The 26132-nt window shown below is 34.7% G+C and overlaps 1 protein-coding gene across 7 annotated transcripts in view; it reads left to right on the top strand.

The window, feature by feature from the left end:
* LOC132482953 (lysine-specific demethylase 6A-like) overlaps positions 1 to 24200 on the top strand; it is a 168865-nt gene extending 144665 nt beyond the window's left edge. For 6 of the 7 annotated variants that reach the window (XM_060088225.1, XM_060088218.1, XM_060088222.1 and 3 more), the window contains 6 exons: positions 495 to 609; positions 4057 to 4244; positions 7943 to 8084; positions 18828 to 18954; positions 22353 to 22523; positions 23610 to 24200. In XM_060088225.1, coding sequence (XP_059944208.1) covers positions 495 to 609; positions 4057 to 4244; positions 7943 to 8084; positions 18828 to 18954; positions 22353 to 22523; positions 23610 to 23639 — 773 coding nt within the window. In that variant the 3' untranslated portion in view covers positions 23640 to 24200. Of the gene's footprint in view, positions 1 to 494; positions 610 to 4056; positions 4245 to 7942; positions 8085 to 18827; positions 18955 to 22352; positions 22524 to 23609 lie in introns of those variants that run through there. The other variant, XM_060088223.1, reaches the window with a different exon arrangement.
* Positions 24201 to 26132: the final 1932 nt, after the last annotated feature.

Consider the following 26132-nt stretch of genomic DNA (forward strand, 5'->3'; position numbering starts at 1 on the left):
GAGGGGCCACAACAGTGAGAGGCCCGAGTACTGCAAAAAAAAAAAAAAAAAAAAAAAAGAAATGGTATGCACTATAACAGTTTACATTCTGACATGGCCTTTACATGTGTTCTGAAAAATTTAGGTTGCTCTCAGCCCACATTCTAAGAGATTACCATCTCTATCTCTGGTGGGAGAGTTATAAGCATTTACAGTATGTAACAACATAAAATTGGGATGTTTATCGTAGTTACAAGTTGCTAAGGGGCCAGTTACATTTTGAAAACCATACCTCATTCATTAATTTTCTCTACTCTTTGTGAGTTGAGATAGTTTTTAGAGATGGATGTAGTAATAGTGATAATAGCTAATATTTATTGCTTATTCATGTGCTCTTCATTGATCTGTAAGCATTTATTTTTCACCTAATCCTCAAAACAACTCAGTGATTTAAAGGCACATTTCTCTCATTGAATTTACAGTGTAATAATTTTTTTTTTCCTTTTACATTTCAGGTCACCAAGAAAATAACAACTTTTGTTCTGTTAACATAAATATTGGTCCAGGTGATTGTGAATGGTTTGTTGTTCCTGAGGATTATTGGGGTGTTCTGAATGACTTCTGTGAAAAGTAGGTTTCTGAACTAAATTTTTAAAAAAATAATTGTGAGAAAACAGTTATTGTAAAGAACAAATTTCTGATCTTGAATTTTTTAAAAAATAAATTTATTTATCTTATTTTATTTATTTTTGGCTGCATTGGGTCTTCATTGTTGCGCGCAGGCCTTTCTCTAATGGTGATGAGCGGGGGCTTCTCATCGTAGTGGCTTCTCCTGCTGCGGAGCACGGGCTCTAGGCATGCGGGCTTCAGTAGTTGTGGCGCATGGGCTTAGTTGCTCTGTGGCATGTGGGATCTTCTGGGATCAGGGATTGAACCTGTGTCCCCTGCATTGGCAGGCAGATTCTTAACCACTGCTCCACCAGGGAAGCCCTGATCCTGAAGTTTTAATTATCATTCAGCAATTTATTATAAATGATTTTATTTCAAATCTTTTCTTTTCTTTTTTTTTTTGCGGTACACGGACCTCTCACTGTTGTGGCCTCTCCCGTTGCGGAGCAAGGCTCCGGACTCACGGGCTCAGTGGCCATGGCTCACGGGCCCAGCCGCTCCGCAGCATGTGGGATCTTCCCAGACCGGGGCACGAACCCGCGTCCCCTGCATTGGCAGGCGGACTCTCAACCACTGCGCCACCAGGGAAGCCCTCTTTTATTTTCTTATATCAAATGAAAGATGCCATAAAACCAGTCTGTGCAATAGTAATAGGTATCAATTCAGAGACTAAAGAGTGAATTGTTTTTTATGTTAATTTTTTAAACTGATACATTCATTTGAAAATTGTGCTTTAAGGAAAAATTAGGCTCATTATAATTGAATTTAGAAATGGCAAGAATTCCAAAATTAATCACCTTACTCATAACTCAAGCTTGTGTATCTTTGTAAATTCAGCCTAAAATTATTGGTGTCCAGTAGCAAGCAAATTACCTGCTGTTTTCAGAGTTGGTAATGATAGTGCTGTAGTGTAAATTATACATCATACACTTACACAATTAAAAATTGGATATAATTCTCATAATTTTCATGTGTGATTATTTTAAAATCAGTACACATATTTCATATACTGAAATCTTTAATATTATAGAGGGTCTATACTCATAGTTTATTTAGTAAAAAGTATGTCAAAGTGGTTAAAAAGAACAATACTCCAAACTTCTCTTAATTACTGTCAAGATATAGTCAGTTTTAACCTCTTATGTATAAGTTTTCCTTATAAGAAAGGTGAAATTTCTTAAATTTTAAAATTTACATGAAAACAGTATAATCTTTCTTGTTTCTTTTTGTTTTGTTTGTTTTTCTCTCCCCTCTCCCCCCGCCCCCCACCGCCCCAGGAAAATAGTATAATCATCTATCTGAACTTTTGTCGACCAGGAAACTAGTGACTTAAGCAGGGGGAAAGAATTGTCATATGGGAAATCTCCATTGTGCTGCAGAAAACAAATATTTCTTATATTGTGTGGTAGTTATTACACATACAATACAGTGATTCTTATTATTTTGAGTAGAAGCTATTTTCAGGGTTTAACTTTCTTTGCTTTCAAATATCTTAGGTCAAGTATAGTTGGAAAAGATAGATGATATCCCCAAGGTTTAAACTCCAGAGTAATAAAAATAATCAGGTTATCTTAAGTTGCAGAATGCCACTTGTCCCCTCAGCTTTTTACTATAATATTGTTTTGCAGAAGGATATTGTTTCTAATGTCTATAAGTTCTGTAGTTTAGTTGATGATTCCAGATAACATGTTATGTTAAAATCAATCCCTGTTTTGACCTTTTGAAAAAAATGCTTGATCTATATGCCATGGTTGGCTTTCCTTTCTTTTCTTCTATTATTTTTTTCTTTTCTTTTATTATTTTATTTTTTATTTTTATGGAGAGTTTTTAAAATTTTTATGGAGAATTTTTTATTTTTATGGAGAGTTTCATGTTGGCAGTGTTGGGTGAAATAGGGCTAAGGTTTGTACTGTGCTTATACTTTTTTCTTTTCTTCTTTCGCCATTTTTCCCTTCCTTCCTCTCCCCTCCCCTCTTCCCTCCCCTTCCTCGCAGTATTTGAAACCTTATACCAAAAAAGAACCAGTGTTTATCCCTTAAATGTCAATGTCAGTCAGACTTGTCTCAAGAAAATACTTCCATTTTAGGAGGAAAATAAAGGAATAGAGGTGGATTCTTAGAGACAACTCAAAGGCACCCTCTGTCATATTTTTTCAGAGAAAACATAGAAATAAAGCAAAAGCTTTTTTTGGATCTTCAGGAAGGAACAGTCCTACCGTGTGAACTTTTTCTATTGAAAAAAATTAAATAATTTGAAATTGTTAATCTTACTATTCCTAGCAGAAAAATTGGTAACATAGTTTCATTAAAATACCTAATACTGGGCTTCCCTGGTGGCGCAGTGGTTGAGAGTCCGCCTGCAGATGCAAGGGACATGGGTTTGTGCCCCGGTCTTGGAAGATTGCACATGCCACGGAGCGGCTGGGTCCATGAGCCATGGCTGCTGAGCCTGTGCATCTGGAGCCTGTGCTCTGCAGCGGGAGAGGCCACAACAGTGAGAGGCCCGCGTACCGCAAAAAACAAAAACAAAAACCTAGTACTGTAATGAAGGAGAATAATAAAAAAACAGACTTTAAATAAAAGCTTAATAATTTGGTTTACCTGCTTTGGTGTTGCTGGTAGTGTTGATTCATTTAAGAACAAGGACCTTCTCTCAAATTCCTGGGAGAAAACAAGAGGCAGAAGTCTTTTTCCACTGTTGAATTGAGGGAAGATCTTTGCTCTTAAATCTGCCATAGGATTCTAGGTAAGAAGTAGTCTCTAAATTTCCTGTTTAACAGATTCCTAGATATTAAAGAGGTTCATTAAGAAGAAAGAGTAAATCAAAATATTCCTTGTTGAGAGAAAATTTAAAAATTAGTTTGTTCCGGCCTGCCAACTCTTTTGTAAAGTTTTACTAGTACATAGCCACACCTGTTTGTTTATGTATTGTCTATGACTGCTTTCTTACTGACATAGCTGAACAATTGCCACTGAAATCATAGTGCCCCAAATCTTAAAGAAAATGTTCTGTCTTGTGTTGGTACTTACCCATTTGTCAACACTCATAAATGGGTGAATTTTATTGTATGTGAATTGTATCTAAATCAAATTGACATTAAACCAAAAAATCAGTTTATTTAATATTTAAGTATAATTTGAAAATTTAACATTTATACTTTTGAAAAGTAAGTTTAGGCGTATGGTACAGATCTTTGAATAAGTATACCTATTTTCATCTGCTATTAATTTTTTTCAGGACTGCTTATGTTCTAGAGCTCTCAGTTTTGAAATATATAGTTATTGTTACAGTAAAGTTTTAATGAAGTATACAGTAAGAGCATCTTTTAGTCAAATGAAATTGTCTCTCCATTTTTGATGAGACATTAAAAAAACTTTATCCATTAACATTATTCATTATTTTTTTCAGAAATAATTTGAATTTTTTGATGAGTTCTTGGTGGCCAAATCTTGAAGATCTTTATGAAGCTAATGTTCCTGTATATAGGTTTATTCAAAGACCTGGAGATTTGGTCTGGATAAATGCAGGCACTGTGCACTGGGTTCAGGCTGTTGGCTGGTGCAACAATATTGCTTGGAATGTTGGTCCACTTACAGGTATTATAAATAATAATGACAGGTTTTACATTTTAAAGAATTCTAATATGTATTATTTTTCTATTAGAAAATAACTCACAAAAATTGAAAAATTGTGTCCTAGGAAAAATCTCAATTGTTAGTACAGAGAGTAAATTCAACTTAAGAAATGGATGTAGCAAGTAACAAATGCATGCTTCTGTAGTCATAGAGGATATACTTTTGATATTTTAGATTGTTGTGTGTCTTTTTTATAAAGGAAATCTTTTATAGGGAAAAGCAAAGCAGAATAGTTATTTTTTAGACTTTTATTTCTTTTGATATATCACATGAACAGTCTTATGTCAAACTCTGTCTAAATATACGTAAGATGAAAAATCTGGTCTTTGTTAGTTTTGTAACTTTGGATAAGTGTTTTGAAATCTCAGTGCCTCATTCTTTTAATCTGAAAAATGAGAAATTCTTTTAGTCTGAAAAAATGAGGGTTTCAAAGAATTTAATGAGATGTGAAAAGAGCCACACACAATGCTTACCACATAGTAAGTGCTCTTTAATGATAATTTTAAACTGTAATTCTTATAAAACAGTTTATTTATTCAAACAGGAAGTCACAAAAATTATAATCATCCTCATTAGTTCACTCAGTCCCATTTTTTTATCTTAATCTTTTGTTAACACTTCTCCATTACAATTCTGAAAATACTTATTCGTTCAGTTCAGCAGTATAGTCAGTTACCACAAACCTGTACTTGTCAGAGTCTTTTCCGTGAATTCCTTGAAGATGAAACCCTTTTATAGGAACATTTTTGCAAAAGCATCAGAATACACCCAGAACTGTCTGTAAATGACAAAAGACTTAAAAATGACCATGGTTAAAGATTTGATGAAGGTTCATAATAATGCAATTGACAAGGAAATTTAGTTATTTCTAAGATATAAATTTTTTTTTTTTTTTTTTTTTTTTTTTTTTGCGGTACGCGGGCCTCTCACTGTTTTGGCCTCTCCCATTGCGGACGCTCAGGCTCAGAGGCCATGGCTCACGGGCCTAGCCGCTCCGTGGCATATGGGATCTTCCCGGAAAGGGGCACGAACCCGTATCCCCTGCAGCGGCAGGTGGATTCTCAACCACTGCGCCACCAGGGAAGCCCTGAGATATAAATTTTAAAGTAATAAGTAAAATTGACTTATTATACCAGAACATATAAGATTTTTAGAAATTTCATGTAATGTGTGAAACACTTATATTAACATATTTCCATACAAGTAAGCCAAAGAAAGATTAGTATTAGTGGTTTTTGTTTGTTTTTTTATACTGTAGGTTCTTATTAGTCATCAGTTTTATACACATCAGTGTACACATGTCAATCCCAATCTCCCAATTCAGCACACCACCATCGCCACCCCACCATGATTTTCCCCCCTTGCTGTCCATATGTTTGTTCTCTACATATCTGTCTCAACTTCTGCCCTGCATATTGGTTCATCTGTACCATTTTTCTAGGTTCCACATACATGGGTTACTATACGATTTTTGTTTTTCTCTTTCTGACTTACTTCACTCTGTATGACAGTATCTAGATCCATCCATGTCTCAACAAATGACTCAATTTTGTTCCTTTTTATGGCTGAGTAATATTCCATTGTATATATGGACCACGTCTTCTTTATCTGTTCACCTGTCGATGGGCATTTAGGTTGCTTCCATGACCTGGCTATTGTAAATAGTGCTGCAATGAACATTGGGGTCACGTGTTTTTTGAATAACGGTTTTCTCTGGGTATATGCCCAGTAGTAGGATTGCTGGATCATATGGTAATTCTATTTTTAGCTTTTTAAGGAATCTCCATACTGTTCTCCATAGTGACTATATCAATTTACTTTCCCACCAACGGTGCAAGAGGGCTCCCTTTTCTCCACACCCTCTCCAGCATTTGTTGTTTGTAGATTTTCTGATGATGCCCATTCTGACTGGTGTGAGGTGATACCTCATTATAGTTTTGATTTGCATTTCTCTAATATTAGTGATGTTGAGCAGCTTTTCATATGCTTCTTGGCCACCTGTATGTCTTCTTTGGAGAATTGTCTATTTAGGTCTTCTGCCCATTTTTGGATTGGGTTGTTTGTTTCTTTAATATTGAGCTGCATGAGCTGTTTATATATTTTGGAGATTAATCCTTTGTCCATTGATTTGTTTGCGAATATTTTCTCCCATTCTGAGGTTTGTCTTTCATCTTGTTTATGGTTTCCTTTGCTGTGCAAAAGCTTTTAAGGTTCCTTAGGTCCCATTTGTTTATTTTTGTTTTTATTTCCATTACTCTATTTGGTGGATCAAAAAAGATCTTGCTGTGATTTATGTCAAAGAATGTTCTTCCTATGTTTTCCTCTAAGAGTTTTATAGTGTCCAGTCTTACATTTAGGTCTCAAATCCATTTTGAGTTTATTTTTGTGTATGGTGTCAGGGAGTGTTCTAATTTCATTCTTTTACATGTAGCTGTCCAGTTTTCCCAGCACCACTTATTGAAGAGACTGTCTTTTCTCCATTGTATATCTTTGCGTCCTTTGTCATAGATTAGTTCACCATATGTGTGTGGGTTTATCTCTGGGCTTTCTCTCTTTTTTTTTTTTTTTGCGGTATGCGGGCCTCTCACTGTTGTGGCCTCTCCCGTTGCGGAGCACAGGCTCTGGACGCGCAGGCTCAGCGGCCATGGCTTACGGGCCTAGCCGCTCCGTGGCATGTGGGATCTTCCCAGACCGGGGCACGAACCCGTGTCCCCTGCATCGGCAGGCGGACTCTCAACCACTGCGCCACCAGGGAATCCCTCTCTGGGCTTTCTATCGTGTTCCATTGATCTATGTTTCTGTTTTTGTGCCAGTACTATATTGTCTTGATTACTATAACTTTGTAGTATAGTCTGAAGTCAGGGAGCCTGATTCCTTCAGCTCCGTTTTTTCCCCTCAAGACTGCTTTGGCTATTTGGGGTCTTTTGTGTTTCCATACAAATTTTGAGATGATTTGTTCTTTTTCCGTAAAAAATGCCATTGGTAATTTGATAGGGATTGCATTGAATCTGTAGATTGCTTTGGGTAGTATAGTCATTTTCACAATGTTGAGTCTTCCAATCCAAGAACATGTTATATCTCTCCATCTGTTGGTAGCATCTTTAATTTTTTTAATCAGTGTCTTATAGCTTTCTGCATACAGGTCTTTTGTTTTCCTAGGTAGGTTTATTTCTACGTATTTTATTCTTTTTGTTGCAATAATAAATGGGAGTGTTTCCATAATTTCTCTTTCAGATTTTTCATCATTAGTGTATGACAATGCAAGAGATTTCTGTGCATTAATTGTGTATCCTGCAACTTATAAAACTGTTTTTTAGTGTTTTTTTTTTTTTTTCTTTTTGCGGTATGTGGGCCTCTCACTGTTGTGGCCTCTCCCGTTGCGGAGCACAGGCTCCGGATGCGCAGGCCCAGCGGCCATGGCTCACGGGCCCAGCCGCTCCGCGGCATATGGGATCCTCCCAGACCGGGGCACGAACCCGTATCCCCTGCATCGGCAGGCGGACTCTTAACCACTTGCGCCACCAGGGAGGCCCTGTTTTTTAGTGTTTTTAGTTTTTCAGAATTGCTGTTAAAATGGTCACCTGAGAGGTCATAATGAATATGTTCATATATTTTGTTAGTTTGCTTTATAACTTAAAAAATTTTTGTTTTCCTCCTAGCCTGCCAGTATAAACTGGCAGTAGAACGGTATGAGTGGAACAAATTGCAAAGTGTGAAGTCAGTGGTACCCATGGTTCATCTCTCATGGAATATGGCACGAAATATCAAAGTCTCAGATCCCAAGCTTTTTGAAATGATTAAGTAAGTACTTTACAAAATTGCTATAGTTCCTCTTTTGGGGGTGGTGGTGGGGATAGGGAATATGGTGAAGAGTGTTTCCTAATGATTATTTTTACCCCAAAGAATTACATCAGTTGACATCAGATGATAAAGTGGTTTAGAAATCTTGACAAAATAAGAGCATTTGCATGTAAAAAAATATTTTTTCTTTCCGAATAGCCAGCTTGTTGTGGTACAAAGAGGAATGAAAGCATACGTGATTCTTTACCAGTAAATTCACACATCTGTGCTTTCCCTTACCCTCTGACCAATGTGACGTCCTGGGATATCTTTAGTTTTAATATTTGATGTCTGCCTGCAGCACAGGGAGTGAGAATATTATTAACATAAAAATATCTCATAAAGAAATTAGCATTTAAAATAGTGTTTTAGCTATTTAAATTTTCTGCCATAATTAAATCACCCCCTTACCTTCTTGAACCACTCATTACAAATTTAGTAGATAAACAATTTGAATATATATATTCTGTTAATTTCTGATTTATTAGCCTAGTTTCTGTTCCATTTCTTTTGTAAGTATATTTAGAATACAGGCATCCCTCATTTTATTGCTGTTTGCCTTACTGCCCTTTGCAGATACTGTTTTCTACAAATTGAGGGTTTGTGACAACCGTATAGAGAACAAGTCTGTAAGCACCATCTTTTCAGGAGCACTTGCCCACTTTCTTTCTTTGTGTCTCATGTTGGTAATTCCCACAATACTTCAGATTTTTTCTTTATTACTATATTTCCTGCAGTGATCTGTGATTAGTGCTCTTTGATGTAACTATTGTAAAAAGATTATGACTTGTTGAAGGTTCACATGCTGATCAGCAATTTTTCTTGCAATGAGGTATTTTTTTTTTTTTTTTTTTTTGCGGTATGCGGGCCTCTCACTGTTGTGGCCTCCCCCGTTGCGGAGCACAGGCTCCGGACGTGCAGGCTCCGGACGCGCAGGCTCAGCGGCCATGGCTCACGGGCCCAGCCGCTCCGCGGCATATGGGATCCTCCCAGACCGGGGCACGAACCCGTATCCCCTGCATCGGCAGGCGGACTCTCAACCACTTGCGCCACCAGGGAGGCCCGCAATGAGGTATTTTTAATTAAGGTGTATGTACTGTTATTTTTGATATAATGCTATTGCAGACTTAATAGACTACCATACATAGTAAACATAACTTTTGAGAAACCAGAAAATTGCGTGACTTGCCTTATTGCAATATTTGCTTTATTGCAGTGGTATGGAATGGAACCATGATGTTTCTTCTTGTACATTTTTTCAGGCAGTGCCACTTAGTGCTTCTCCAGATTTCAGTTTACATGCTTTTCTTGCCCTTCTCCTCCCCCCACTCCATCACTAATGAAAAATAACTCTGCTGAAATGAATTTGGGAAATTACAGGCTAAATAGTTAAACCATCTTAAGTCCCTTCAGGGCCTGTATATGTTCATGAACTTTGTGAATGGGAGAGGAAGATTTACAGTGTCTCCCAAACCAGTATCTTTAAAAATAGTGCTGGCTAATTTTAAACAATTTCAAATTTATTTTCAAAATTTTGTTCTAACCAATATATCCAGACAGAAATTGCAGGGTCAGGGTAATGTGCCTATGCACTTATTGACACATTCCGTTTTTGTTAAATGTTTGATAGGTAAAGTTAGAAAAGTTTGAAAGAATGTTATTCAAATTCTTAACTAACAGAGTAATTCCTATTAAAAATGCACAATTTATGGGTGGTCATTTGGTAACTTTTTCAGTATGGTCATTACCTCAGCTCTAATTCATGAATATATTCATAGGCTGATCCAAAATATACTTTTTGCCTCAATGCCCCAGATTATTTAGGATTTATGCAAAACAAATAACATTCAACAAGTATTTGAGAACCACATACTTTATGCTTGATGCTGTTCTTAGTAATAAAATAGATACTGCAGAGTATAAAACTAAATCTCTTCCTTTGTGAGATTTAATCTGTAGTGAAGCCAGACAGACAAATTCCCAAACAGATAAATAAGTCACTGTTAAGTAATGTGAGTAAAATTTATTTTTGCAAATTTGTTTGTTTTTTGGTTAGTGGGTGAAGAATGCTGCACTTTTGTTCAAGTGGCTTCTGAGAGCATGGTTTCCATACTTGGATCAGAATTATAAAAAGGAGACAACTAGAAGAGTTAGGATAAAGCATTTCAGGCCCTCAAAACAAGTGAAAGTCTTAAAGGAGAACAACTTTGGTGTAGTTATGGGACAGAAATGGCTTAACAGAATGAAGGAGGGAAATAGCTGTGGTAATGAGTTCATGAAAATGGTGAGGTAGGAAATTATAGATTTAGGCACTGTTAAATAGTTTAGGTACTAATTCTGTGTGTGTAGAAGAAGAAGAGGGATAGATTTTGATTTACGTTTTAAAAATGTGAATCTGGGGCTTCCCTGGTGGCGTAGTGGTTGAGAGTCCGCCTGCCGATGCAGCGGACACGGGTTCGTGCCCCGGTCTGGGAGGATCCCACATGCTGCGGAGTGGCTGGGCCCGTGAGCCATGGCCGCTGAGCCTGCGCGTCCGGAGCCTGTGCTCCGCAACGGGAGAGGCCACAACAGTGAGAGGCCCAAGTACCAAAAAAAAAAAAAAAAAAAATGTGAATCTGTCTATTTGTGGAAATAGGATTGGAGAATGGAGGATTTGAACTAAAGAGAACAGTTATAAGTCAATTGCAGAAATCCAGACTAACCTGGATTGTGATTGTAGCAGTGGAACTGCAAAGAAGTATCACACTGCAGTCTTTTGTCAAATGTTTACACATAGATTGGATAGTGAGATAAGGAAAAAGGAAGCAAGAAAAGACTATTATCATCTTGTGTTTTTGTTATCTCTAGTTCATAAACTTAAAACATCTCTCACTTCGGTCACTTTCATTCTGTACCCTCATTGTTCTCAACATCTTCTAGACCTCTTCCAGTATGTCAGTGTCTCTATCACTATTTTAAATGCAGGACACGAAGACTTGCCTTCCATGAATGGAAATGTTCCCATTTTTCTATGGTGGCATTTTAAATTACATTGTCTTTGTTGTAGCAGTTGTCTTAATATTGGACTTGAGTATACAAATTCAGGTTTTCTTCTATTTAAATTACTGGAAATAGTTTTCATCCACATTTTCCTTACACATTTTAAAAAATATATTTAATACTCTAAGTGAATGCGTTTACTTATTGGTGCTGTGTTTCTTGTAGAGTTTTTTAATACTTCCTTATAGAATATGGAATCATTTTGAATATTGACTCCATTTATTATAATTTCAGAATTCTACTTCCAACTTTAGTTGTCTCATGTTTAATTAGCTCCTCTTTTTGTTATCACTCTGATTAAAAATGTTAACCAGGGTCATTCAGCCACCTCTCAAAATGTACTTTCATTCACCACCAATGCTTATTTGCAGTATCTTTCATTTAATAGATATTTGAGTACTAGCTGAATAGATGGAACTGGGCTGAGCCCTGAAGATTTATAAATATTCTGTGCAAATTGCTGTCTTCATTTAGGGAAGATGGGGAGAGACAGTGGAGGTAGGAGGGCAAAAGTTGTAGAGCATGTAAATACGTGGATTAAAAGTTGTAGATTGTAAAATGTATCAATGACATCAATTACAACTCAGTAAAAAAAAATAATATCCTAATTTTTTAAAATGTTAATGCTATATATCATGGATCCTACAGAATTAGGGATGTCTGGGGGGAGCTGTTCTTTGGAAAAGCAAGGTAATTTATGTGAAGGACAAAGGTATAGGAGAAGGAATGAATAGAGAACTTGATGTGGGAAAAGAATGAATGAAATATCCCTTTGGGTTTCCATATTAAGTAGGTTTTAGATGTCCAGTAGTACTTTATAATCTTACTAAGTTTTTTTTTTTTTTTTTTTTTTTTGCGGTACACGGACCTCTCACTGTTGTGGCCTCTCCCGTTGCGGAGCACAGGCCTCCGGACGCGCAGGCTCAGCGGCCATGGCTCACGGGCCCAGCCGCTCCACGGCATGTGGGATCTTCCCAGACCGGGACACGAACCTGTGTCCCCTGCATCGGCAGGCGGACTCTCAACCGCTGCACCACCAGGGAAGCCCCAACTAAGTTTTATTCTAAGTGCTGAACAAATATTATTTCAGTTACACCAGGCTTAGGTCACCTATCTAGTTAGGTGGAGAATCAACATTTTAAAACACCTATATTGGTTCATTAGGAAGGTCTTTGTTTGTAATTGTGACACATCACTTCATTTGGGGCAGTAGCAAGTCTGAGAAGATGGAAACAGATTTTTGAAAAAGCTATTGGAAATAACTTCAGAGAGCAAAGCCCGAGCCAACTAACTGGGGAGTGTTTTACTTACTATTTTGTGATTATTACCTTTACAGGAAGAGTACTAACAATGAGGAATAGAGCTTCAAAGAATAGTTGTATTTAAGAACAGGAAAAATGAGGAACTAAATAAGAGAGAGGCAGGAGAGCAATGAGAATATGTTGTTAAAGAAATAACAAAGATTTTTCATTTTTGTTGTCTTCCCAGAATTTTTTTTGCTGTTCAATTATTGTATCCATATCATTGCTTTTGTCCTCAAATCCTGTCAAAAGGAGGTGGTATTAATTTAACCTGTTTTGTGTGCTGTGTTGATTCCTAAACAGTTTCTTTCTTGTAATTCTTCCCTTTGCTTTGAGTCATTTCATGTGTTAGCTTTGGGCTTCTTTTTCATTCCTCCATTCATAGCAGTATGGCTTTTGACTTTGATGTATCCCTGAAACTACTTCGTTGAGTTAAGCAGTGACCAGCCATTTTAAATATGACATCACAATTGTAGAATTCTTGAGAATCTACATTTTTAAGCCTAGCAAATGAATTACTGAAAGAATTTGACACTCCCTCACCTCCACCTCTCTTGATAGTCATTTCTCACACTACTACTTTTAGATGTATGCTTAAATATTCTGTTTTTACCATTGTGTTTACTATTTTAAACCTCTTTATAGTTGGTTCATAGCTAAATACAGTATGCTTAAGTATAACAAATCAACCAGAAAGAAAATAAGGAATACTTACCAGTGTCATCTACTGAGGTATAAAGAGATATTTCTATTCTTTAATTCAGTCAGTGTTTATTGTGAACCAACTGGGTGCCTAGGTACTTTGCAGGTTGCTTTGAAAGGTGTGATCAATTTTTAGGGTGCTAACTATTAGAAACAATGTACTCTTTGCACAGCTATTGAAAAATGTGCTCTTTGCTTTAATGGAACTGTTGCTAATGTACAATGGGGGAGCATAGAGGACGGCTCTTTCAAGAGAGAATTCAGAAAAGACTTTACAAAAGAAATACTCTAGGTTATAGTTCCCTATCCTGAATTCTTTGGGCCAGATGTCTTTTAGATTTCAGATTTTCTTTGGTTTTAAAGGATACATATTTTGAGGCTTCCCTGGTGATGCAGTGGTTGAGAATCCGCCTGCCAATGCAGGGGACGTGGGTTCAAGCCCTGGTCCGGGAAGATCCCACATGCCGTGGAGCAGCTGGGCCCGTGCACCACAACTACTGAGCCTATGCTCTAGAGCCTGCAAGCCTGCACCACAACTACTGAGCCTGCGCTCTGGAACCTGTGTGCCACAACTACTGAAGCCCGTGCACGTGGAGCCTGTGCTCCATGGCAGAAGAGGCCACCGCAATGAGAAGCCCGAGAAGCCCGTGAAGCCCGTGCATTGCAGCAGGGAGTGGCCCCTGCTCACCGCAACTAGAGGGAGTACGGGTGCAGCAGTGAAGACCCAATGCAGCCAAAAATTAAAAAAACAAAAACCAAAAAACATATTTTTCCCTACCACCCATACTAGCAGTGTATAGGACAGCATTCTTAAGCACATTAATAATTCTGTGGTGAAATGTGAATGGGCCCTGTAAATGAGTTACATAATAACTATAGTAGCCTGATTTAAACACCAAATGAGTTTTATAACCTTAGGAATACTTGGTGTAACTAAACTATAAGTGCTTTGCCACTTAGTCTGTATTTGCACTATGTGATTTTAAAATGGCAAGGGTATTTCCACTTTCCAACTACTGATTTTTTTGTTGGGGTAAGACTGAATTATCTTTCTTTTCTTAAACTACTGTATAAGTTGCTTAATTTTTTATCCTTTGTAGTTAGTCCAAGTTTGGTATCAGTGCCTTCTAAAGCCAGAAAGCCTCTTGTGTGACTTAGTGATTTAGTACATCTTTTCAGATTTCTACAACTTAGCCATTTTACTGTATTGGACTAATCTTCATTCGTACTTTACTTCACATTCTTCCAGATACCACCTAAAAATGGCAGCAAGGAGAATCATGAGTGAAAAGCATATTCATTATGTTGATTATTATTGTCTGTCAGTTTAGAATGCAATGGACTTGACTTCAAAGATTTTAATCCTAAACCCTGAGGAATCACTGTAATAATTGATCTCAGTGTATAAATTTCTCTTTTGACTTAAATTACTGTCAAAACTTTTGCACAAATCCTTTATGTTACAACTGAACTGAATTTCTCCTGATGTGGATCAGAATTAAAACTATGTCTTTGCAGTTAAGCTCAACTTGTTCATTCATAATAGTTATGGAACATATATAAACTGTTTGGCTAAAAATTTCAGGTGTGTTTCGCATCAGCAACAGTTGCTAATGAGAAGAATTTTTAATTTTGGAGGTAAAAATAATCAAATTTGCAAGTTACATCAGTTGGCCACAGTATGATGAAGATAGGAAGAATATAGGCATGAAGTGAAAGGTAATTACTACTGTTCAGACAAGAGACAGCCAGAATTTAGAGAATAAAGATATATTTCATGGTTGAATGGTTGAGATAAGGGAGGAATCCGTTTTGCTTGATTCGGGATTTTTACACAGCATTTGCTCTTGTCACTGAGATTGTGGCTAAAGAATAAGGAGAGGAATAAGTTAGATATTGATAGTGATGTTACAGCCTGGCTTTTTCAACATGCAGAATTTGAAGTCTTCATAGAATATTTAAAGAAAAATTTCTTTAAACACTCAGAGGGGTAGATAGCTCTGTTGCCTAGTATAGAGGACTGATAGATGGAGCTAGCTTATATATAATCCTTGCTAAGATTTGAGATGCTGAGGTTTCTGAACTATTAGCTATTTTTAAAACATCACAGAAAGACTGCATTAAGAGTACTTAAAGTTTAAGTCTACTGATATCTTGTTTTAATTAACTCAACTCCTGTATCTTTCCATATTAAGATATATATATATATATATATATATATATTTAATGTAAATTTTAAGACAAAACGAAGCTGCACTATACAAATTGAATTACACAAGTTGAATTATATTATTGTATAAACTTTTTCAGCCCTGCAGAAAAGTTGGAGAATAGTACACTGAATACTCATAGATTTTTCATCTTAGTTTACCATTTAAGTTTTTGCCACATTTACTTACTATCTATGGAATCCTGCCTAATTTATTCTACATCTTTTAAAAATAAGGGCCTTACCCTTCATAGCCATAGTAGCTTTGTCACACCTAAGATAACTAAAATCAGAATATCATATTATCTGTAGTTAAAATTTATCACCTGTCCAGAAAGTTCTTTAAAAGCTATTGCTTCTCTTTAGTCCACTCTAATTCCCAATTTAGAGTCATTCAGAGTTCACATTGAATACAGTATTTGGCTGTTCTTTTTGGACTCGTTCAATCATGTCATGTCTCTTTGGTCTCTTAAGAATCGTTCTTAATGACATTGTCTTTTTATTTGAAGAAACCAGGCCAGGTGCGTTTTAGAATGTTTCACATTTTGGGTTTGTCTGGTTGTTTCCTTATATTAGATTCACATTAAACATTTTTGAAAATAGATAATGTGTTTTCTATTTGTATCATATCAGGAGATATACAATACTGTTTCTTTGGTCACTGTTTGAGATTGGGGTTAAGTGGAGTGTATATATTTTTCCTTGGATAGCTGAAAAATAATTTCCTTCCCTATTTCTAAGTATTATCATTTATGTATAATGAGGGGAAACTAAATATGTACTTTAAAGCTTAAAATACAGTTAATGGAGGTGTTGTTTATTCTTGATTTTTATCTGTATTCTCCAAAATAAATATTTCTTCTTTCTTGGTTTTAATTAAAAAATGAGTTGATTGAAAGTTTAAAGGAATCCTCACTCTTCAATTTATAATTAATATTTGAAGATATTGAAATTTATTACATTTATTACAGTGCTTTGATTTTCTTTACTTCATTTTCATGCAACTCATGTTCATTAATATTAGAGCATTCCTTTTGATAAAACCCTTGAAAGGAATTAAACGATAATGTAGTAGATGAGTCTTTTGGTACTGATTCAACCTTGTAATATAAATAGCAAGTGTTCTTTATGCAGTTGAATGGTAAATAAAGCCAGTTACAGTGATTCGTAGTATGCCCACAATTATCATCATATATTAGGCTCACTTTTTGTACATGGCTCTGTCAGTAAGATAGGCTGGAAAAGGCAAGGCATCTCTTGGGTTTTAATTTCCATACCATCTACTAAAATTGTGGTGACAGTCTGAGATTGTTGTCAGAAAGACTTTAATATTGAGTCAGCCTAACTTTTATTTATTCCAGTATCTGCATCATTTGGGATCTTATTTTGGGAAATTTCACCCTTCTGTTGTCCATTTTCCTTGTTTGTGAAATGGGATAGACAATAATGCCTCTGACATTGGGCTTAGGTAGCATAAAACTTAGGTGGCCTAATGTATGTAACCCTTCATTAATGCTATCTTCATGAATAAAATGTTAACATTTTATTTTCCCACATAATAGCATTGTTAAGTTTATGAGCATTGCTGTCTGTGCAAATAAAAATTTGCAGAGTTTTAGTCATTATTTTCCTATGAAATAAATATTTTGAAGCAGTACTTATGTGAAAATATGTCTGGTCCCAGAGGTGAAACCATATTGGAGAGGGGTAGGAGGAGGACATCAAGAAATGCTATGTCTAGTGTGATATATATTTTCTTTCCAGAACTGAATTTTTACTTCTTGCTTGTCCTAGCACTTCTTTCAAACACACACACACAAATACACCACACCACACTACAAAGCTTTTCTTATTTCGATATCCAAATACAGGTAAGGCATGACTTTGTTTCTTAAAAACTGAAAAGAATTTGTCTAGGCAAATTGAAAGTGATATGATTTTTTATGATACTTAAGAAAATTTTCATGCAAGTTTAGATTTAATATTATTATACTTTTTATGTTTTTAAATAAATGAACAAGTTTTTACTTAAATTTATTCCAGACTTATTCTTTGACTTTATTCTTTGACTTTAAAAAATGGATAATAAGAGTTTAACCTGGCAAATAACAAATAGCATAGAAATATAAATTAAGGGAATCTAAATATGCTATTACTTATCATATTGTAGAACTTACTTACTTGCTTAGTAATCAAATATTTATTATATACATACACTATGCCAGGCACAGTCCTACTGCAGGTAACAAAATAGACAAAGCCTTTGCTCTCATTAATCCTACATTCTAATGGGAAAGAAAGACTAAAAGCCTATAAAGATAAGGAAGATAGTTTCAGATACTGTTAATGTAATATCATTTCTTTCAAATAATAATTTATGTAATAATAATACATTGCAAATTCTAAGTTAGTAGCAATTCAGTATATCAAAGAGCTCCAAGTTAGTCTGATCATGATTCCAGGAGGTTATACTATTCACAGATTTTGTTGTGACATCATTTTTACTAAACCAATTTTGTTCTTTTTAGGATAATTTTAGAGTTGAAATGTACCTTATAGATCAACTAGTCCAGCTCTGCCTTCAAAGGAGAACTTTGACACACGTTTGTGGCAACTGTAATAGACAATTCTGAGCAGTGACAGCAAATTATAGAAAAATTAGTACTTTTTGTGAGAATTCAGTATATTCTTAGCATCAGAAGTATGTACGTAAGGAAAGTATAAATTACAAAAAAGTTTGTGTTAATATAAATATTCCATTATACTACCTTCAAATTAAAATTGAAACAATAATACCCTTTTTTCCTTTAGTAGTATAGTTAAACTAATTTTATATCATAATTCATAGATAATTTTTTACATAATCCAGAATTTTAAAATCAATTATATAAAAATAATTCTGTTGTATCTAGATGTAAATATGTACCTCTTACCTTACTATAATCAAAAGAGTCAGCCTGGGCTTCCCTGGTGGCGCAGTGGTTGAGAGTCCGCCTGCCGATGCAGGGGACATGGGTTTGTGTCCTGGTCCGGGAGGATCCCACATGCCATGGCCGCTGAGCCTATGTGTCCGGAGGGGCCCCCCCCCCCCAAAAAAAAGAGTCAGCCTGCAGTTCAGACTGTTCATTTCAAAGATGAAGAAATTGACTCTTAGGGAAACTCTCTCAGTTGTCTAAATCGAAGTTAAAAAGTAAGAATATATCTTCAAATGAGATGTGAGGTTTTTTTTGGTAGACTTAACAACATTGTATTTTTATATTCAAATATTAGTTCTCAACGTTCAGTGCTTTAGTATTATCATTGTTAGGCCTACTAGATATGAAAAATTGAAAAAAGGAAAATTATGTGAATAGACCTTAGAACCAAGAATGTCAAAGTTATTTCTATTTGGTGTTTCTTTTGTGCTAAGAATACTCAGTATTCAGTTGTCACAATAATTTTTCTCCGTAATAGGTATTGTCTTATGAAAATTCTAAAGCAATGTCAGACACTGAGGGAAGCTCTTATTACAGCAGGAAAAGAGGTTATATGGCATGGGCGGACAAATCATGAACCAGCGCATTACTGTAGCATTTGCGAGGTAACTTCTTATTGACAGTTTTGTTGTGGTTTCTCTAGGGTTTGGTTTCTTTTGTTTTTTAATTACAAATTTACCTATACTTTAATGTATTTTATGGAAATTGACTATCATAGCAATTGTATTAAATTTTCATTTGATGGTATAATATTTCATTAAATATTAACTCAGAAATATCCCCTAACAGTGGTATTTGTGTTGTACCTTCTTACCAGATGATTATCATCTCAGATTTTAAATCAGGAACAATTCGTAGTAAGTACACAGTTGCCAGCAAACTGGATCTATTTCAGTATAGGTCTAGGCTGATAAGTGTTAAGTCCTTTCTAGTTAATTTCATAAATTTTTAATTTTTTTCTATTGTGACCATGACTTGTAAAAAGTACAAAGATAAAGATATGGTAGCTGTTCTGGAGGAGATTATATTCTACTTGGATAATACAATTTATTAACAGCTAAATGTGATATATATTTGAAACCGTAATGACTATGGGCATATATACAGACTATTATACAGATATTTACGAAAAATGATTTTCTAACATTACCATCGGAGCCCCTTGAAGGATGAATTTGATTTCAGCAGGTGAAAAATGGCTTGAATTGGAGAATAAAGCATTGAATTGGAGAATAAAGCAGATGGGGAAACAAGTAGTGTACATAATAAAGAGGTTAAGTAGTTCAGTGTGGCTAGAAAATGTAGCAAATATTTTCAGAATGTGTAAGAGATGGTGTGTAGCTTGCGAGCATCTTGAATTTAAGGAATCTGATGTTTATTCTAAGGTCATTAAAAATTTTAGAGCAAGGGACTCTTAAGTCAGGATACGTGTTTCAGGGAGTGGTAGTTGATCATTGAAGAGGATGTAGGTAGAAAGTGAAGAGCTTAGTTGGGAGACTACTAGAATGGGTAGTGTGTTTGGTTTATTTGTTTGTTTGTTTGGCTGCATCACGAGGCATGTGGGATCTTAGTTCCCAGATCATACCCATGTCTCCTGCAGTGAAAGCACAGTCTTAACCACTGGACTGCCAGGGAAATCCCTAGAATGGTGTTAATAGAAGTTAACTGAGGGCTGAGACTCATAGGTAGTATTAGGGATATAAAAGAAAGGAAGAAGAAAAGGAGAAGTGTTTAGAAAGTAAAATCAACAGGATAGTTGATCAAATGGCAAATGATGACAAGTTGAAGAAATGCAACTTTTTTACTGGGGTCCCTAAAGTACGTTACTGCCTGTTCATAGTAATAGAAAACCTTATGAACTCTGCATTTTTTTGTAATTGCTTTACAATGTTGTGTTAGTTTTTGCTGTACAGTGAAGTGAATCAGCTATATGTATACATATATCCCCTCCCTCTTGGACCCCCTTCTACCCCACCATCCCACCCAACTAGGAGGTCACTAGAGAGCACTGAGCTGAGTTCCCTGTGCTATACAGCAGGTTTCCACTAGCTATTTGTTTTACACATTGTAGTGTATTTATGTCAATCCTAATCTCCCAATTCGTTGTACCCTCTGCTTTCCCCCATGTCCACACACCCATTCTCTATGCAGCATCTCTGTTCCTATTCTGCATATAAATTCTTCTGTACCAGTTTTCTAGATTCCATATATATGTGTTAGTACACTATATTTGTTTTTCTCTTTCTGACTGACTTCATTCTGTGTCACAGACTCTAGGTCCATCCACATCTCTACAAATGACCCAGTTTCATTCCTTTTTATGGCTGAATAATATTCCACTGTATTTATGTACCACATCTTCTTTATCCATTCATCTGTCATTGGACACTTAGGTTGCTTCCATGTCCTGGCTATTGTAAATAGTGCTGCAGTGAACGTTGGGGTGCATGTGTCTTTTTGAATTATGGTTTTCTCAGGGTATATGCCCAGTAGTGAGATTGCTGGGTCATATGGTAGTTCTATTTTTAGTTTTTTAAGGAACCTCCATACTGTTCTCCACAGTGGCTGTATCCATTTACATTCCCACCAATAGTGCAAGAGGGTTCCTTTTTCAGCACACCCTCGCCAGCATTTATTGTTTGTAGATGTTTTAATGATGGTCATTGTACCTGGTATGAGGTGATGCCTCATTGTACTTTTGATTTGCATTTCCTAATAATTAGTGATGTTGAGCATCTTTTCATGTGCCTCTTAGCCATCTGTATGGTCATTTCTTTGGAGAAATGTCTATTTAGGTCTTCCGCCCATTTTTTGTTTGGGTTGTTTGGTTTTTTGATACTGAGCTTCATGAGCTATTTGTGTATTTTGGAGATTAATCCCTTGTCAGTTGCTTCGTTTGCAAATATTTTCTTCCATTCTGAGTGCTGTCTTTTCGTATCGTTTATGGGGTTTTTTTGCTGTGCAAAATCTTTTAAGTTTAATTCGGTTGTTCCAAGACTATTTGAGGTGATGAGTTTCTAATCACTGAACAAGTCAGATCACTTGCCTAGAACTTGGAAAGGTCTGAACTAGATCTTGAAATTGTGTTACAGTTATGAGATATACTGATTAAATCTGTTGGCTGTTTTAATATTGTATAGCCTCATTGAAGTATATTATTATAAGGCCAAACAGATTCTGGTTAGGTATTATACCTCAGATAAATAAGAATCTATTCTGTATATGAAAACAAGTATTCTGTCTATTATCCATTTTCCTGTCTGAGTCATTGCAACTCAACATTCTTTCTAAGATGCACTTACTGTCTTTTGGTATGCTAAAGTTCATGAATACACCCTGTACTTATTTATCTTCCTTAATATAGTAGTCTTAGAAGTGAACACTCTTTATTAGTCATCTGTGAGTTTTGGGCTCTTGAAAATAATCTCATTCATTCAAGTGTTTGTTTCCTTTTTCTCCTTCGCTTTTCCATTTTTCTTTTTTTCCTTTACTTTTATTATTATTATTATTATTTTGGTTTGGTTTGCTTCCAAACTAAGCACTATGATATCTAAGAGTCCAAAAATGAATAAAATAGTTTAGTCACAACCTTTGTGGAACTCAGTGTGAGGAGAGAGAGACAACCAAAACCGGAACACTATGAATACTATCATGAAGAAGTAAAAAAATCATTATCACTTTTTTCTAGTTTTCTTCTGATACTCTGGGGAAAATAAATATAGGCTGATCCTTATAAATGTTTGATTAAACTTTAATTAGTGATTATAATGAGGATTTCATTCCATTAGTTTAATCTCTAAATATATAACATTACCCTTGTCTTTGGATGTCCTACAAAATAAACCTGGTATCTCAAACATACAACCCTGTGGCTTTTTTAAGTCCCAGCATTTAGACAAAAATAACTGTCCACATTTTCATGTAAAGTAGAATTCCATAGTTCTATAAGTTGTGCAAATAAATTCAACAGTCTCTGTTCAGTGCTTTTTCTCTTATAAAATAGGTGGAGGTTTTTGATCTTCTTTTTGTCAGTAATGAAAGCAATTCTCAAAAGACATACGTAGTACATTGCCACGACTGTGCACGAAAAAGAAGTGGAAATCTGGACAATTTTGTGGTGCTAGAAGAATACAAAATGGAGGACCTCATGCAAGTATATGACCAGTTTACATTAGTAAGTGAATTCATCGTGTGAGAGTACATAGTTAGCTGGGTTGTGAAGCAGCAGTGTTTATTTTTGCTAACTAGTTAATAAGGATTAATAAGATGTATATTGGTTAATAAGATGTATATTGGTTCCATTGGTTCAATAGATGATGTGTAAGAAAATATTCCTCTTTTTCATACTTCGAAGACTTTTATCAAATTAATATATATTACTGTTTGTCCTTTTCAGTGGCAATGGCCTAAATAATAACAATAATTACATTTAAAAATCTTTGTGTACTTTTAGAATATTATCATAGTCTTTATGCTACTTGACTTAATTGATAAAACCAAATGTTGGTTACTTCTGTAGGTATGATCTAAAGAAAAATCATTATGTTTTCAATATTCTTCTATTTTCAGAGCTTAATTGTATTTATTTAAAATCTAGTTCTTATTATCTTTTAAACTCATGGAAATATTTGATGGATTTTGATTAATGGTACAGTTTATAAGATGCATGAAACTAAATTCAGAAGTTTGTGAATTCTGCATGTTTTAATTTCAAAGACAGGTTGCCTTTACTTTTGACTTTGAATGGCTTTATGAATGGAATTACAGTTATTCATGAGTTGTTAATACTGGTCAAGTGCTTTTTGTTCTAAATATTGAAATTTAGTTTGTAGTATTTTTAATTGAATGGTGCCTAGGATTGCTTAAAAAAGAGAAAAATTATGAGAAATATTTGCAATATATATACTCTAGCTGAGAAATGTTCATGAAACAATAACTAGTGAAATTTTAATTAAAATTTTAAAAGTTTTCCACAAATTCTATGTTTTAGCAGTCAATTTGGTATGTCCTATAAGTTTTTAATGACTAAATGATGTACAGAAAAATGAGGGTAACAATTTAGAACTCTAAGAAATATGGTCCTAAAGGACATAATAAAAGCACATCAATTAGCAGGCTATTGAACTTTCTTAAGACTTGGTGTTTCTTTCTAACTCACTTCATAAGTAGGCTGTATATTGTTTATAGCCATAAACTAGAGAACACTTTTAAAGATTAATAATATACTAAAATGATTAATACACCTCACTTTTAATTTTAGGCTCCTTCAGTATCATCCTCCTCTTCTTGATATTGTTCCATAAATATTAAATGACACCTTTTCTGATCTTCAGGAAAGTTCGGCACCACTGGGTTTGTAGCTGCTTCATAAGAGTGCTGACTAAAAGCTAATGTCTATGCAACCTTCCAAGAATATTGTGAAACAACTGGATGTAGGAGAGCACTTTTCTGCTCCAAGATGATCCAGCTTTACTTAGTAATAATTATCACATGTTTTATGATATCTGACAAAACTGGCATTGTCCAACAGACTACTGACTTGATGATACTTTTTTTGTTGTTTGTTTCTCTGTTTCTGGACTGATAAATTAGTTTTCATCTATATTTTATCCTTTCAGAAGTTTCCTGGGGAAGATATACTGTCCTCACTGGCCATTTGTTTGTGAAGATAGTTAATACATTTAAATCTTTGGTTAACTTTTTTAATGTGAAAAATTAAAGGAGAAAAATATTTTTTAACTGCATCAAGTTTTTCTGTATTGTTTTGAGGCCATAATGGTTCCAAATTAAAACTTTTTAAAATTTAGTAGCCTAATAACAAAGATACAAAGATAATGGATTGCACATAGACTAAGGAATAAACTTTAAATTTGTGATTTTGTTTCTAATCTTAATACAGATTTACACTATTTATGAATACATATTTATTGCTTGAAAATATTTGTGAAAGGAATGTTATTTTTTTTTGAGGTTGCCTGCTGTTAAATATTAAGAAGTTCTGTAATTTTAAACTCTACTCCTTTTACATTTTGTATGTGTAAATAAAACTGTTCAGCATTGTACAGAATCTTTTGTTAAAGTTGTTTAATGTTCAGAGGGTTTTCCACTGTTTGAGTTGTAGAAAGACTTTGTGTAAAGACCCAGATTTTATTCATTTTCAAATCTGATTATATATATTTTATATGTACATATATATTCACACACATGTATAACATATGTAATACAATATATAATTGTAAAAATATAAAGCAAAGTTTTGAATTTTCACATATATGGTAGTTTCTGATGTGCCTACTGTAAAGTACTACTTGCAAAAGTATGTTTATTTTGAAAGTAAATGTCTTTCATCTCATTTGTTAGGTTTCAGTTATTGCAGTGATCGCCAATAAAAAAGTACCAGAAAAGTGTAGAGTAGGAAATGAATAGTGAAGTTAAGATTTTAAAGAGAACATTATGTAGGTTGATAAATCTTGTTTATTATGAAGAGGAGATTGAGAATGATGGCCTCCACTCTAAGAACAAATATATTACATGACTTAAAATTTCATGATTTTCTGCTTGTATAACATGGTTCAGTGAGGGGAGGGAGGAATATATTCAAATTCTGTATCACTAGTAAATTTTAATAGGGTGAAGGTTTTTTACTTCATATGAACAAACTACTCTTAATTAACCATTAACCATTTTGTAAGAATTCCTTGTTTTCTACCTGTACTTGCTGAAGCTTTTGGCCTGTATTCTCATTTTATCACATTTTTCTTTCTAACAGTTTTCCAGGGAGTTTTGGTAAAGTTCTACAAATGAATTATGCAAATGTCTAGAGAATTTATAATCCTCTCTGGTGAAATGCCTTTATGATTGTATTAATGAAGTACTTTTGTCAAATAACTTTCTAGAAATAATTTAAAGATAAAAAGTGCGTATTTTATTAAATTTAGGTAACAGTTTTTCAATAATTGAAATCTTAACAGTAATCATATATATATACATACATATAGATACACATATGTATACACATGTATATATAATTTCAAAAGGAAGTAATTATAATTCCATTTTAGTTAAGAAAACTAGAAAATGCCACTCGTATTATTTTAACAGCTATATTTTCTGATTTTCATGTGAATGGTTTTTGTCCATAGGTCATTGATGATAGAACTCAAGACAGACTCTTTTGAAACAAAAGTTAAAATTTAACTATCAGGAGATTTATAAAGTATTATGTTTATATTATAATGTATTAGTGCTACATCTGAACTTTTTTAACTAGCTCTATTTTATATTTCTTACAGAGCATCTTATTGTTTCATCTCTCTTTGAGATGATTTATTGCCAAGGTTCATATAAATTGAACTTATTGTATTTACCTGCACATAAAAAAGCCTTAGTTTTATTTGGATTGCCTGTCAAGAATTTTACTTCACAGAATTTTACAGTCTTTAAAGCAGTAGAGAACAGGACATGAAATCACATATACCAACATCACTTAAAAGTATATCTACATGAAAGAAGTCTTCTGTTTCCTATTTTCTTTCATCAGTTTAATAGCCTTTATAAATTGGATTTTGGAGGTGTTCGTTATTTTACTGCAGGAGGTATAAGACTTGTTAAGATGGACTCCACCCAAGCCTTTTTTTTTTCTGGTATGCCTTTTTACCAAAAGTTGAGATACAATATTATGTAAGTTTTAGGTGTACAGCATAATGATTCACCATTTTTAAAGGTTATATTCTATTTATAGTTATTATAAAATATTGGCTATGCCCTGTGTATTCATCCTTGT

The sequence above is a fragment of the Mesoplodon densirostris genome (genome assembly GCF_025265405.1).
Source record: "Mesoplodon densirostris isolate mMesDen1 chromosome Y unlocalized genomic scaffold, mMesDen1 primary haplotype SUPER_Y_unloc_1, whole genome shotgun sequence".
Taxonomy (NCBI): domain Eukaryota; kingdom Metazoa; phylum Chordata; class Mammalia; order Artiodactyla; family Ziphiidae; genus Mesoplodon; species Mesoplodon densirostris.